Source organism: Ctenopharyngodon idella, chromosome 1 (genome assembly GCF_019924925.1).
Source record: "Ctenopharyngodon idella isolate HZGC_01 chromosome 1, HZGC01, whole genome shotgun sequence".
Taxonomy (NCBI): Eukaryota; Metazoa; Chordata; class Actinopteri; order Cypriniformes; family Xenocyprididae; genus Ctenopharyngodon; species Ctenopharyngodon idella.
In genome coordinates, this window is record NC_067220.1 from 22,334,805 (window position 1) to 22,348,542 (window position 13,738).

Consider the following 13,738-nt stretch of genomic DNA (forward strand, 5'->3'; position numbering starts at 1 on the left):
CAGATTCATAAGCCCGTATATAGTAGTTATTAGTAGTCCTCTGAGAGGTATGAAAAAAATAGTAGTTATTGATTTGCTAATAGTGAGCGACGCATTCTACTGAGCGCAAATACTTACTAATTTGCTAATCAGAGTTTCTTGTTAGTTAATAGTACTGTAGTTACTAGAATGTTAATATTGCGTTTCTCATTTGTTCCTGTGTCATTAATTAATGATGGAACAGTATTCTAAAGTGTTACCCAACTTTTCATTTGTGGGAAGCAAGCCATTCTGCATTTAGCTAATTTAAAGATAATTAAAAGCTTAGACAACCTAGGAAGTCGGGAAAGGTCACATTTTTTAAAGCCGTTCACACACTGGCAATAAAATGCGACTAATACATTAAAATTCTCACATATACCCTGTAGCCCCTTTAAACGAGTTGGCTCACCTAAAAAGAAAAATTCTGTCACTATTTACCCATATTTATATTGTTACAACCCCTATGACTTTCTCTCTTCTGTGGAAAACAAAATGCATTATGATATGTTTATGGTCCTTTTGTGTCCTTTAAAAGCTTAAAAATATTCCAGTCCCCATTCATTATAACTGCATGGAAAATACAGATTCTTTAAAAATGTGTCCTTTATGTTTCAAGAAAGATAGTAAGTAATACAGGTTTGGTGAGGGGGAGTTAATGATGACAAAATGTTAATTATTTGGGAACTATTTCTTTGAAAATCAGATGATAAAGTCTGTAAGATGAAAAAGATTAGGCTATAACATAATAAATAATATATATTTTTTAAAGAGCAATTAGGATAGATTAATGTCCAGATGTATTTTTAATTTATTTTTCTCTTCTTAATTTATTTTTCTCTTTTCTCCTCTGAAGCACTCTGAGAAGGATTTTGCAGATTTAACATGTATTGCCTGTAGAGACAAGACGTTAACAGTGACTAAGCTTGGCATGTTATTTATTAGCACTACACGTGATGCAACTAAAGCTCCAGGTAATTTCTAATACACTGATGGAATTGACAATGTATTAATACAATGTCCATAAAGATGTCATATTCTACTTTCTTTGGTTTGCTTTCACTCTTCAAAACAACATTCAAACTTACCAAAGCAAGGTTCAATGTTATTAGATCTGCCACCAATAAGTAATTTATTAATAAAAAAAAAATCAAAGAAAGAGTGTTTTCATGCAAAATTGTGCATGAGCCAATTTGATTAAAATAATATTATATGTGATATGTAATGACATCTTTACAGGCTTTACGACTTTACTATGCTGGAATTAAATGTACTATGATGCATTAACACACTTAACAGAGAGCAACAAAAATACACTTTTAAAAATAAGAGTTGGACACAAATGTGGTAGCATCTAGTGTGCATGCAACTAGTTAAAAAGGAAACAAAAGTTTGCATACAGGGCAGTTGCGGTGATCTCCAATGGTGTTGGCTGCCTGCAGCAGTTCACCAAACATGTCTGAGCGCAGTCTGTCTGTCTTCTCCAAGATTCGCTCCACTTGTTGACTGACAAAAGAGCAAAAGTACCAAGAGGATCATTTCTGACACAGAACCACTCTCGCTAGTAGACAATGAAATAGTGTACTGCAGTGCAGACCTTGCTCTATTCCACTTAGTTTAAATTAAACTGTAATCCTTCGATGCAAACAGTGCTCTTTTATGTGAAGCTCTTAGCTATCAGTCAGAATTTTTTGTGAAGCTATTTCTATCTGTCAGAATTTAACCTTTTGTCCCTCTCAAAGAATGCATGTATGATGGTTATAATGGGTCAACTGGATCCTCACACTGACACTATTAATAAAAAATAAAAAATAAAATATTGTGATTTGATTGCAGAAGATTTGCTCTCCAGGAGAGGAATCAATGGCAGTAGAGTATTTTACTCACCAGAGGGCTGTGGAGGACACATAGTGCACAAGCTCAGTGAAAGGGAGTGGGTCTGATGATGCTCCACAACTACGACAAACAAACTACAGAGGGAAAGAAACTTCCGTGAGGGTGGAGTGCAGTTTTTAAACAAAAATGTAAAAAATGTTAACAAAAACTTTATGATTCAAAGACTAACAGAAAACACTGAGACAACTGTTATTTTTAAGCTGTAACTGAGTAATTAAGAAAAAAGGGAAAACAACATCATAGTACCTGCTCATAAAGAGTCATGGCAAACTTCTGGTGGGTGATGCATGATTTGGAAGTACAAATTTCTGTGGATGAGTCAGAAACGAGGTGCAGGTGTATCCTTTCTAGAATGTTCTCCTGTCTCCCAAAGTTTATAAAACAGATGCAAAAAAAAAAAAAAAAAAAAAGAAAAAAAAAAAAAAGATCAGTGACGAATCAGTTATTCTTAGTTCTAGGCTAATACTTCTTCATGTTATTTTTAACAGTCGTCGTTATTATTAGTGACAGCAACCTACCACAAAGAAGGTCAAACAACACAAAACAGCAACTTAAAATAAAGCACATTAATGGCACCAAATGGATTAAAATTATTCACAGCACAAAAAAAAAAAAAAGTGAACCATTATATTTGATCGCTCATACAGTAAGCAAGTGGACAATGCATTTAATACACATACAACATTAATAAAAATGGTAATAAAATGGTAATAAAAATAAAAATAAATATAAGGACCATATATATACATACTAATTAGACCATTTGCCATATTTTCCATTTAGTTTATCAAGATATTTCAGCACACAAGGGGACAGGAGTGCCATTATGAGTCTGAAAAAAAAAGCCTAGTGGGTGATCTATCCCTTTAATATCCCTTTAATTGGGTTGTTGTGCAACTTTTAATATACAATGCAAACATTGGTAACATTTTATTAAGGGATGATGTAGTTACACATGTTATACTTACTATAGGGATAACTGTAAATTATGCATAATTATGCTAACCCTAAACCAATGCCAAACTTTAATCTTACAGTATGTATATGTACACAAACAAGCTATTTTGAGTATTACAGGCTTTCTTTTTCACAGAGAAGAACTTTATCCTCAGATCAATGAGGTTGAAAGTTTAAATTAATTAGTTTTAATTAGTTTAAAAAATAAATTAAAAACCTGTCCTAAATGAAAGAAAACAGGTTGACAAAAATATAAAATCCAATATTTGGGGATAATATAGCAAAACAAGAGATTTATTAGCTATTTTTTGTAGGACAGTCATTTTGACCGGGAACACCAAAAGTGTGACTTTGTTCCATTTTGTACAAAATAAAAGCATTTCAAAACACAAACTTCTGGGTTAAATATTAAAGCACACACTAGTGTGAAAAACAGTGCAATTTTGTTGAATATTGAGAAATTTATCCACCAATAATGCTAATTGAAAGAAAACAAGTTGACAAAAAGATTGAATCCAACATCTGGTGATAATATAGCATAACAAGCAATTTACAAGCAATTTTTAAAAGGCCAGTAATGCTGACCAGGAACACAAAAGGTGTTACAGGGTTTTCAACACAGCACAATGGTTAATTAATATTACTCAGTACTTTGTGTAATTACACTGTAACAATGTCACCTTAGAATAAAGTGTAACCCAAACATTAAGACAAGACACCGCAGAGCTCATAAAAACTGGCTTAGACCACTGTAAACATGACAGTTTGCGATGGTCACGACTCAGAAGTGAACATATTTTGTGACCCAGATCAAATGAGATGTTTATATCTTAAGAGATAAAAACCTCTTTAATCTTTCCACTTTAACTTCCCAGACATGCATACTTCTTTAAGCACTGCCATACAACTCTAATTTGTATAAAATGCTTATTGACCTTGGAAACCAGGCCTAATATCTTTGTAAAAATTTGCAAAATTTGAATAGTCCCTCTTGCACCACAGGTATGGGAACGCTCCTTGTGAGCCGGTGTCCGAAGCATGTGTAATACACACTAATCTTGATTGGCTATGGCGTTCAGGTGCTGTCACAGGTGCGCCAGCAGGGTATATAAGGGCGCCTAAAGAGGACGTCATCAACTTCAATTGTCTGAAGGAAGTCGTACAGGCTGGAAGTATGGCAACGTGAAGCACTGTCTCTTTCCCCTTCTCAGGGAACCATGAGACCTGAGACATTCCCTTTCAAAGTGAAACTCTACAGTGCGTCATTGAGCTGACGCTATGGGAATGAAATACCCACTACACCATACTGAACAAATGCCTGCTCACCATGCTTATGAACTGCCCAGTAAGCTAAGCTGCAACTAAAGCATTGCCACACAGCGCACCCATAACCAAGAAATAGGTCCTGTTCACAGGACCAGGAGAGGCCTCAGGAAAGAACTGTGTTCTCTCAACTGTATTCTCTACCTAAGAGCATAGCAATGTTCTTCATGCCAAAGAACTCCGCTGCCTAACCCCTGGGGATGCACTCTACCCAGAATTGGGTGTCCTAAGAAAATAGACATCAGCTGTAAAACTCAAACAACCTTCTTCCTGCAGCACCGACATGCTATGCGGGGCTCCGCCTGCCTGGCCCGCCACCACATATTCCTCACAATCGTCCGGCTACCTCAGCAGCCATGGGACTTGATCCACAGGGTGCAGACGCCAGGCTCCCATCCCCCTTGAAAAGTGCCAGGCAGAAGCGGAGCTTGCTCACTGGTCACAGTGAGGACAACCAGACTGCTCGAGGGCTGATCAAGCATGCTCCACTCCAAGACACATAACACACAACTCAGGAAGATCACTGGGTGTTATGTATCTTTGGCACAGCAACACACACAGAATTACTTTCTAGACATTTTTTATACTCCTAGCCACAAACAGAAAACAGAAATTTCACACACCCGGCTTGCAAACAAACGGCTTTCTGAAGACAAAGAAGCTGATGACGTCCTCTCTAGGCTCCCTTATATACCCTGCTGTTGCACCTGTGATGTCACCTGATGGCGGTAGCCAATCAAGATTGGCGTGTAGCACACATGCTTCAGACACTGGCTCATGATCCCATAGCATCAACTCCATGACGCAGTGTAGAGTTCCACTTCGAAGTGGAAACAGAGGTATAAACAGATTTTATCACAACTTAATTGAAATTCTACTAATTTTTCTCTCTGAAGTCAGACATACAAAACACTCTGCTGCATCATCCATGAGGCCCAGCTGGAAGCGCTGCTCATCTTTAAAGGTCTCGGCCAGAGCGTGACGCAGGGTGTCTGACGGCAGAGCCCGCTCTCGACTCTGCTGGAACTGACAGAAGATGCTCTGTAAAAAGAAACAGCCCAATAAACCTCACATACAAACTCAGCAATGCAGTACACACAATTCAGAAATGCAATATTCTTCATTGAGAAAGAGTATCGAAAGGTTGTTGTAAGATATACAAATCTGATTATGAATGTGTGTGTCATGTTAACTTTGGTCGTCTCAGATATCCTTATTCATAAATTTTGGTCAAAATTAGATCTTTAAGTCACCATGGAATCAAAATTGACAAACTGTTTTTATGGAATACTCATAAATCATTTATCTGTGTACATCCTTATTTTTTATTTTTTTTTTTTAAAAACATTAACTCCCCCTCCCCCTCACAGCAACATCTCTTCTCTGATGATGTGTGCACCAGCACAAGGACTGGGCTATAATCCAGCAACCTGTCACTGACATGAAACAACTGCAGCAATTAGCAAAGAACAACAATCTAACAATCCAACGATTCAACAATCCAATCAATTCCCGATGGACAAGATCAAGTCCCGCACTACAAGTCACTCTGATATACACTGATGCGCCAAATCATTATAACCAGTCACAGATTAAGTGAATATCGTTGGTCATCTCCTAACAAGGTCATATATTATGGTCTGGGTAGATTAACAAACAATCAGTTCTCGTAATCAACGTGTTGAATGCAGGAGAAATGGGCAGGAGTAAAGATCTGAGTGACTTTGACAAGGGCCAAATTGATGACTGAGTCAAAGTATATCTGAAACGGCAAGGCTTGTGGATTGCTCCCAGTTAAAAGTGGCAAGTATTTACCAACAATGGTTCGAGGAGGGACAAGGAGACAGGGTGTTGGTGCCCAAGGCTCAGTGATGCACGAGGGCAACAAAGGCTATCCCGTTTGGTCTGAGCCAACAGAAGGTCTACTGTGGCACAAGTCACACAAAATTTTAATGATGGTTATTGTTACCAATCAGAGTGCATATGAAGACCCCTGTCCAACTACAATGGGCACACTAGTGTCGGAACTGGACCTTGGAGCAGTGGAAAAAGGCCTTTTCATTTACATCACATGGACCTAAGGAAGTGATGGCACCAGAGTGCATTGTGGGACAATGACAAGCCGATGCCCAGAACCCAGAGTGCTCCCCCCGTTTCCCTGTTAGGATAGTAACCATGCGAGAGTGAGGAGACGAGGTGGTGGAGGGATGCAGAAAACTGTCGAGGAACATAGGTGAGTCGTTTATGTATATATATATATATATATATAGGCCTCCTCTCACGCTGATTGGATAGGTAAACTTTGTTAAGAAAAACATCATGAATGGTTTGAGCAACGTGATGAAGAGTTCAAGGGGTTGCTCTGACCTCCAAATTCCCCAGATCTCAATCAAATTGAGCATCTATGGGATGTGCTGGACTAACAAGTTTGATCCACGCCGGCTCCACCTCATAACCTACAGAACTTGAAGGATCGGCTGCAAACATCTTGATGACAGATACCACAGGACACCTTCAGCAGTCTTGTAGAGTCCATGCCTTGGCGGGTCAGCACTGTTTTGCCAGCATGCGGAGGACCAACAGCATATTAGGCAGGTGGTCATAATGTTTTGGCTCATCGGTGTATATCACAATTGGGAAGAAAAGACTATCGCAATTTTACATTGCAATGCCGACTTTAAAAGGTACCATAAATTTGCCAATCACAAGTTGAGACAATTTTCATGTTTCATATTGTTTTTCAATGTTGTCTAGAAGCTCACTAGAATTTAAGACATTTGAGCCTTCACATGCGCACCTTTAAAGCGCAGAAAATACAGGCATCGCCCAAGCAGAAATGGCCAGATAGGTGTCGTAGACTCCTCCTGAAGATGTCAAGCTGCCAAAGAACCTGTAAGAAAAATTGGTCTTTAGTTTCTTTATAATCAGCCTGTCAGTGTACTGTTCAATCTTTTTGCGCCCTTAAGGTCCGTTCACACCAAGAATGATAACTATAAAGATAACTATAACGATAGCTATATTTGCTTCCACACCAACTAACAATAACGGTCTGTTTATTCTAAGCTTGCACGCGGTGGTTTCAAAGTGTGTACAACATGTCATTGAACATGTTTTAGCTGTTCTTGTTGCATGTACATGGTTTAACCAGCAGATGTCCTCAGCATGCTGTTTCAAGTGAATCTAGCTAGTGTAATCGATCTAATCTAACAGTGAATTTAGCTGACGTAGTCAATATAGTGGAATTAAAACAACACCTAGTCTTTTTCCACTGCAACTTCAAATGAAGCCAGACAATGTTGTCAAAACTAGCGCTGGATACCTGAGGTAATTTTATGTTTTGTTTGCTAGCCTGGCATAATGATCTCATCTCTGTTAATACCTCTCAGCATTTATTCCAAGTGTATGACTGATTGTTTTCCATACATCCATCTTCTTTATAGTATCCTTGAAAAGGGGGATTGTGGTGGATTTTTCTGGACCTGGTTGATTAAAGGGTTAGTTCACCCAAAAAAAATTTGTCATTAAGTACTCACCCTCATGTCATTCCAAACCTGTAAGACCTTCGTCCATATTTTGATGAAATCTGAGACGTTTATTTTATCTCCCATAGAAAGCAACAAAATTACCACATTCAAGGTCCAGAAAAGTAGTAAAGACATTGTTAAAATAGTCAGCGTGACTATTAACTATTAGTGGTTTAACCTTAACGTTATGAAGCAACTTTTTGTGCTCAAAAACAAAACAAAAATAACGACTTTTTTCAACAATTTCCTCTCTACCATCGTTCTCCTACGCAGTTTATGTTAAAGACACATTGCAGAGCCTCCGTGTTCAGAACGCCGACTTTGTATTAGCTGGCTCCTGCATCAGCATCACATGCATGCGTCATGGTGCTCACATGAACAGCGCCGGCCAATACTAAGCCAGAGAATGACAGGGAAGAGAAGAAATTGTTGAATAAAGTAATTATTTTTGTTTTGTTTTTGCGCATAAAAAGTATTCTCATACGCTGTTTACGTCCAGCGCTTTCAGGTTCTATGTCAGAACGGCAAGTCATTATCGGCCGGTATGTGTCGTGCTGCTCACGTGAACAGCGTCTGAGCCGGCATTCTGACGTAGAACCTGGAAGTGCTGGACGTAAACAACGTATGAGAATGACACAGAAAAGAACATATTGCTGAATAAATTTGTTATTTTTGTTTTGTTTTTGTGCATAAAAAGTATTCTCATCACTTCATAAAATTAAGGTTGAACCACTGCAGTCACGTTGACTATTTTAATATTTTAGTGTTCCGAACATGAACGAAGGTCTTACAGATGTGGAACAACATGAGGGTGAGTAATTAATGACTAAAGAATTTTCATTTTTGGGTGAACTAACCCTTTAACTATTCGTTAAATCACACACCTGCACATGCTTTTAAAACCACTTCACTCACCTGCACAGCACTGTTAAGGAAGCAGCTGTTCTGGCCTGGCTCATTAAGAAGACCTTTGGTCAAAGCGAGAGAGATCATACTGCCCGGCTGGTAGGACTTGCCCAGCCCTGTTCCACTCAAGGTACCTGTACCAGCCATGTTGCCTCCAGGCTTTTTAAAAAGTTTGACCCATGCCATGAGGTTGGAGCCTGGCCCTCTCCAGCAAGCAACCAGAGTCAATTATTGAAGCAACTTGAGGTTGATGCATTTGTTTTAGGCAACATTAGTACCGCAGTCCCTGTACCTGACAGAGAAGGCCAACTTCACAGTGCCCTACAAAAATAGCAAAATATACTGCACTGGATTTTTTTTTTCCGATGTGCAGGATTTGACAGCACACCATTGGGATATAAGGAATCATTCAAAACAGTAGCTCTTCAATTAATGTGATAATGTGACTTTTAGCCACAAGTTGCAGCACGTTGCTTTATCAGTCCAGCAGTTACTATGACAATGATCACACTCTGTCTCCTCTGTATGTGAGGAGTCATCTGCATCCAGGCACACTGGCAATAAGAGGATGGATGCAGATAGAAGAACAAATCCATTACTCTCCTCAGCATTTCCAGCAAAGTCAATGGAGGTCACTGAAGGGGGTCATTCATAAAGGCTCCTCAGGACAGGCACTGAAGAAGAACACTGGCTAACAAAGGAAGACCTACAGAGAGGAAGAGACACAAAGAAGGGTTGGGGGTACAGGAGGTAAGTAATAGGGGAAAAAAAATGTTGTTAAATAGAAAGCTACTTCAGATTACTACAGTATAGTCATTTTACTGAACTCTGGTGTTATTACAATTAGAAGCCACATATTTGGTTTCAGATCATACTCAGCAGTTATCAACTGCATTTCATGACAGGATGGTTTGTTCTTTTAAAAAACTCTATGCCACAACAAAGTCTTCTAAATTCTTGAAAGTTTACACAACATGCTCTCATGGTCATTTTATATTTGGGCGAATTTGTGGGGAATTCCTACAACCTGCTTATGGCCCACTGACGGGTTTAGGGATGGGGTTATGGTGATCTTTATGTATCAAATCATACAAAGTCACCAAAACATAAAACAGTAACATTTTTCGCATGAGATTTGTTTGGTATACCCTATGATCTTAGGGCCTAAAATAGTTCCTGACTGCTTAACTTTTTACTGGTTGAGCTTAGAAAGAATATCCAGGCCAAGTCCAAACATTTTATTAGACATTATCTCTGGTATTCACTTCAGTGTTGAGAGGCACAATGACAATGGCAAGATAAAATATCAAAATAGCTACTCTAATGGTCTTTGGTAAGCAACCAATAAAAGAGTACTGCCGAAAACAAGATAGGCTGCCAAGAACAAAACTAAAATGTAGCTGTAAGCAGCTACTTTAAAAAAGTACATGATATAGACTTGACATCTGTTTATAATTAAACTGATCCATTACTGGACTTGAAAGGGCTTGGTTATTTTGCATGGTTGACTTTTATCCATTAAAAAAAAGAAAGAAATTGCTATAGGTTATTTAATAAACCATAACACATTCATCTTTACTGCATTCATGATTCAAAAAATTTAAATATCTATCTTTCTGAAAACTGCACAATGTAGACTTCTTCATCCTGCTTTAGCATTCTTCTTTCACTGTGTTGAGAAATACTGACTGAAAAATCAAACCACTCCCACTAACCTGTTTCAGTTTAAATAATGGTGTTACATTTTAATGTATAGTTCCATTAAAACAAATCTAAAAAATGTGTTAAATGAGCAATACATACAAACTGTTGTAAAAGCAAGTCTTTCCTTTCATATACAAATGCTGCTTAACACATTCAAAGCAAAATGTACTAATTCTTCTGTGCTGTATTTGCCACACAAAATCACATGGCAATGATATGATTTTGCATTAAGATATGATACTTTTTCTAATATGCAATTAAAATGTTCTATAAAAAAAAATCAAGCTACTTTTTCTTTGTTCTTGTGTTTTTTGTAATTAACTCTCATTTGCAGTACTACATTTTTAGACATTAGGCTATGAGGCACTACTTCGACACCTCTCAAACTCACTAAACATGAATGACAGATGCTTGACATTTAGTTCACCCAAAAATTAAAATTCTGTCATTAATTACTCACCCTCATGTCGTTCCACACCCGTAAGACCTCCGTTCATCTTCGGAACACAAGTTAAGATATTTTTGATGAAAAAAATATCGTCACTTCATAAAATTAAGGTTGAACCACTGCAGTAAAATTAAGGTTGAACCACTGCAGTCACGTCGACTATTTTAATGATGTCTTTAGTACCTTTCCGGAACTTGAAAGTGGTGGTTAAATTGTTGTCTATTGAGGAGTCAGAGAGCTCTTGGATTTCATCAAAAATATCTTAATTTGTGTTCCGAAGATGAACGAAGGTCTTACGGGTGTGGAACGACATGAGGGTGAGTAATTAATGAAAGAATTTTCATTTTTGGGTGAACTAACCCTTTAAGTCTTGACACAATACATTTTTCCCAAAAATGTTAGTAAAGACATTTCTTTACACATTTCTTTACACATGTAAAGACATTCATATTATATTTGTTATTATTAAAGTGATTACTGTTTATTATATTACTTTGAACTGCAGTAATCAATGGCAGCATTTGCATCCAGCCTTTTCAGGTGGCTATAAGGAAAAGTTTGACTGTGTCATGATGTCCGAGAATGATGACTGTGTAAGGAAATATGACTGTTTTTCAGTGCTAAGGGGCAATCCTCTACCCAAAGCCTCTGTGGCTAGGGTCAGGATGAATGTAGAACTTGTTGCCGCAGTGTCGCAGTATATTACTGTAAATGCTGGACCATTGCCATGGCTACTGCATGAAGATGATGGGCTGTAGGCAACTGCAGCACTGTTGCTGAATTCCTGCCTCTACATAGTTCATACTAAGAACACATAATTTCTTACAGTATTACGATTGCAACAAACAATGAAGGGTTTTCTGAAGAATTTGTGGTTATCACAAGAACTTGAATATTTACTCTAGAGTATATAATACTCTGGAGTTGACCGGTAAATACTGTAGCAAAGCTCAGTTTTATTAAATTGATTTGCAGCTATTCTTCATCATGAAACAATAGTGCATAGAACAATAACTACTCTGTTATTTTTATGTTTATATTTTAAACGACACAGTGAAAAAACTGTCAGAAAAATGTTAACACAAAGATCGTGTCTATATGAGCTCATTTGTCATTAAAAGCGCATTAAAACACTTCAGAATGTCATTCACTTTGTGTCAGCCTATACGGCCATTTAAAACAGTGCTTTCTCCCTTTAGGTAGTTATGAAACAGAATTCATTAGTATGTTGTCTTGTAAAAGTATTTGCATAACATGAGATGATAAACAAAAGCAGAAATGCGCTCAGCATGCCGTTACACCTGTTACTGCGCATGCGCATCAGGTGACCTGCTCTATGCAGCATTTTGGGGCATTAGAACGCGCCTATGATGCCCCAAAATGCTGTCCATGTAGGCAGCTAACTAGGTTTTGAGACACAGTCGTTAATAAAGAAGCACAGCTCACTTACACGTGTCCAGTATATTGGTATTCAAATCCTGCTATTAGAAGCGTGTTTATCCACATATGCATAAGGAGCTGAGTTCATTGTGCGCGTCCAGCTCAAGTTACTTGCTGTCGGAATCCTTCATTGCTCAGCATGTCATAAAGCGCAGTAAATCCATATGGTCAAAGATCCTCTTCCAGGCCTAAATACAATAACACCGCATCGCTGTGTCCATGTTCATGCATTCCTGCTCCTCCACACTCATCAACATGAGGGTTTATCCGTTCAGGTCCTGAGCTGGAGATTATTCTGATGGATGTGGAGTTAGACGCGCTGACTCCGCCCCACATATACCGCTACACTATTTACTGTCATTCCGCAGGAATAACCCGCGTGTTTGGAGGGCGTGGATTCATATTCTCACGAGACCAAGCAAGACACCCGATGTGACATTTAGATTGTTTTGCAGTACTGGTCAATACAGTGTTTGGTGCATCACAAACAACATTTTAAAGAAAAAAAAAAAAATATGTATCATAATTGTTATCATATTACTGTCGCACGAAATTTGTGACTAAAACAGATACGATAGCCTACCCCAGGATTTAAAACAGTATGACATGGATGACCTCAGAGATATTAACAAAAACTTATGCATCAATAGGCTAAACCAATTCTACCCGAAACTGGGGCAAAATAATAGCCTACGTGCAAAATCATATGACTCAAAGGTGATGAAATATGTTGGCCTATATATATAGTATACATATAATATGTGTATGTGAGTGTGTGTGTGTGTGTGTGTGTGTGTGTGTGTGTTATTGTGATTTATGAGGACACAAATTTGTATAATGACATGGGTATTACACTGTTATTACAATGTAAACATGAAATATGAGTCCTCATATTTAAAACAGCTTTAAAAACATACTAAACAATGTTTTAAAAATGTAAAAATGCAGAATGCTTTCTGTGATGGGTAGGTTTAGGAGTAGGGGCAGTGTAGGGGCTACTGTACAGTTTGTACAGTAGAAAAACCATTACGCCTATGGAATGTCCTCACATTTTGATAGCAAAATAAACCTGTGTGTGCGTGCGTGCGTGCGCGTGTGTGTGTGTGTGTGTGTGTGTGTGTGTGTCAGACAAGATTTTGATGTTGATTTTTTTTATCTCCCACTGAACAATGATCGTAATATACACAGGTAATGTTTGTCTTGTCCTTTCTGTGTTTTGAAAGACAGTACACTTACAGTTAATATATTGCTTCATCTTATATGAGTCTGAGTACATATTTTGCTGACTATAATTAGCATTTGTTGGTCATTGTTGTGTGAATAATGAGGTGGAACCAGGCTGCAGGCAAGAACTTCCTTAACAGATCACAGGAATATTCCATCCACCTTAAAAAAGTGTCAGTCACTGCAATTAGCTTGTGCACTAATGATATCAACTAAGAGAAAATGCCTTAACTGCAAGTCTACAGATGGATCTACCATTTAAAAGGTAATTAGTTTTAAAACTAACAAAATAATGCAG

The 13,738-nt window shown here is 38.0% G+C and overlaps 1 protein-coding gene across 1 annotated transcript in view; it reads right to left on the reverse strand.

Annotated features, from left to right (window-relative positions):
* usp53b (ubiquitin specific peptidase 53b) overlaps positions 1–12,791 on the reverse strand; it is a 32,334-nt gene extending 19,543 nt beyond the window's left edge. The window contains exons 1-7 of the mRNA XM_051893653.1: positions 12,227–12,791; positions 8,634–9,330; positions 6,992–7,084; positions 5,101–5,235; positions 2,161–2,274; positions 1,906–1,988; positions 1,419–1,524 (exon numbers count right to left, since the gene is read on the reverse strand). Of these exons, the coding sequence (XP_051749613.1) occupies positions 1,419–1,524; positions 1,906–1,988; positions 2,161–2,274; positions 5,101–5,235; positions 6,992–7,084; positions 8,634–8,810 (708 nt within the window). The 5' untranslated portion in view covers positions 8,811–9,330; positions 12,227–12,791. The remainder of the gene's footprint in view (positions 1–1,418; positions 1,525–1,905; positions 1,989–2,160; positions 2,275–5,100; positions 5,236–6,991; positions 7,085–8,633; positions 9,331–12,226) is intronic.
* Between the last annotated feature and the right edge of the window lie 947 nt (positions 12,792–13,738).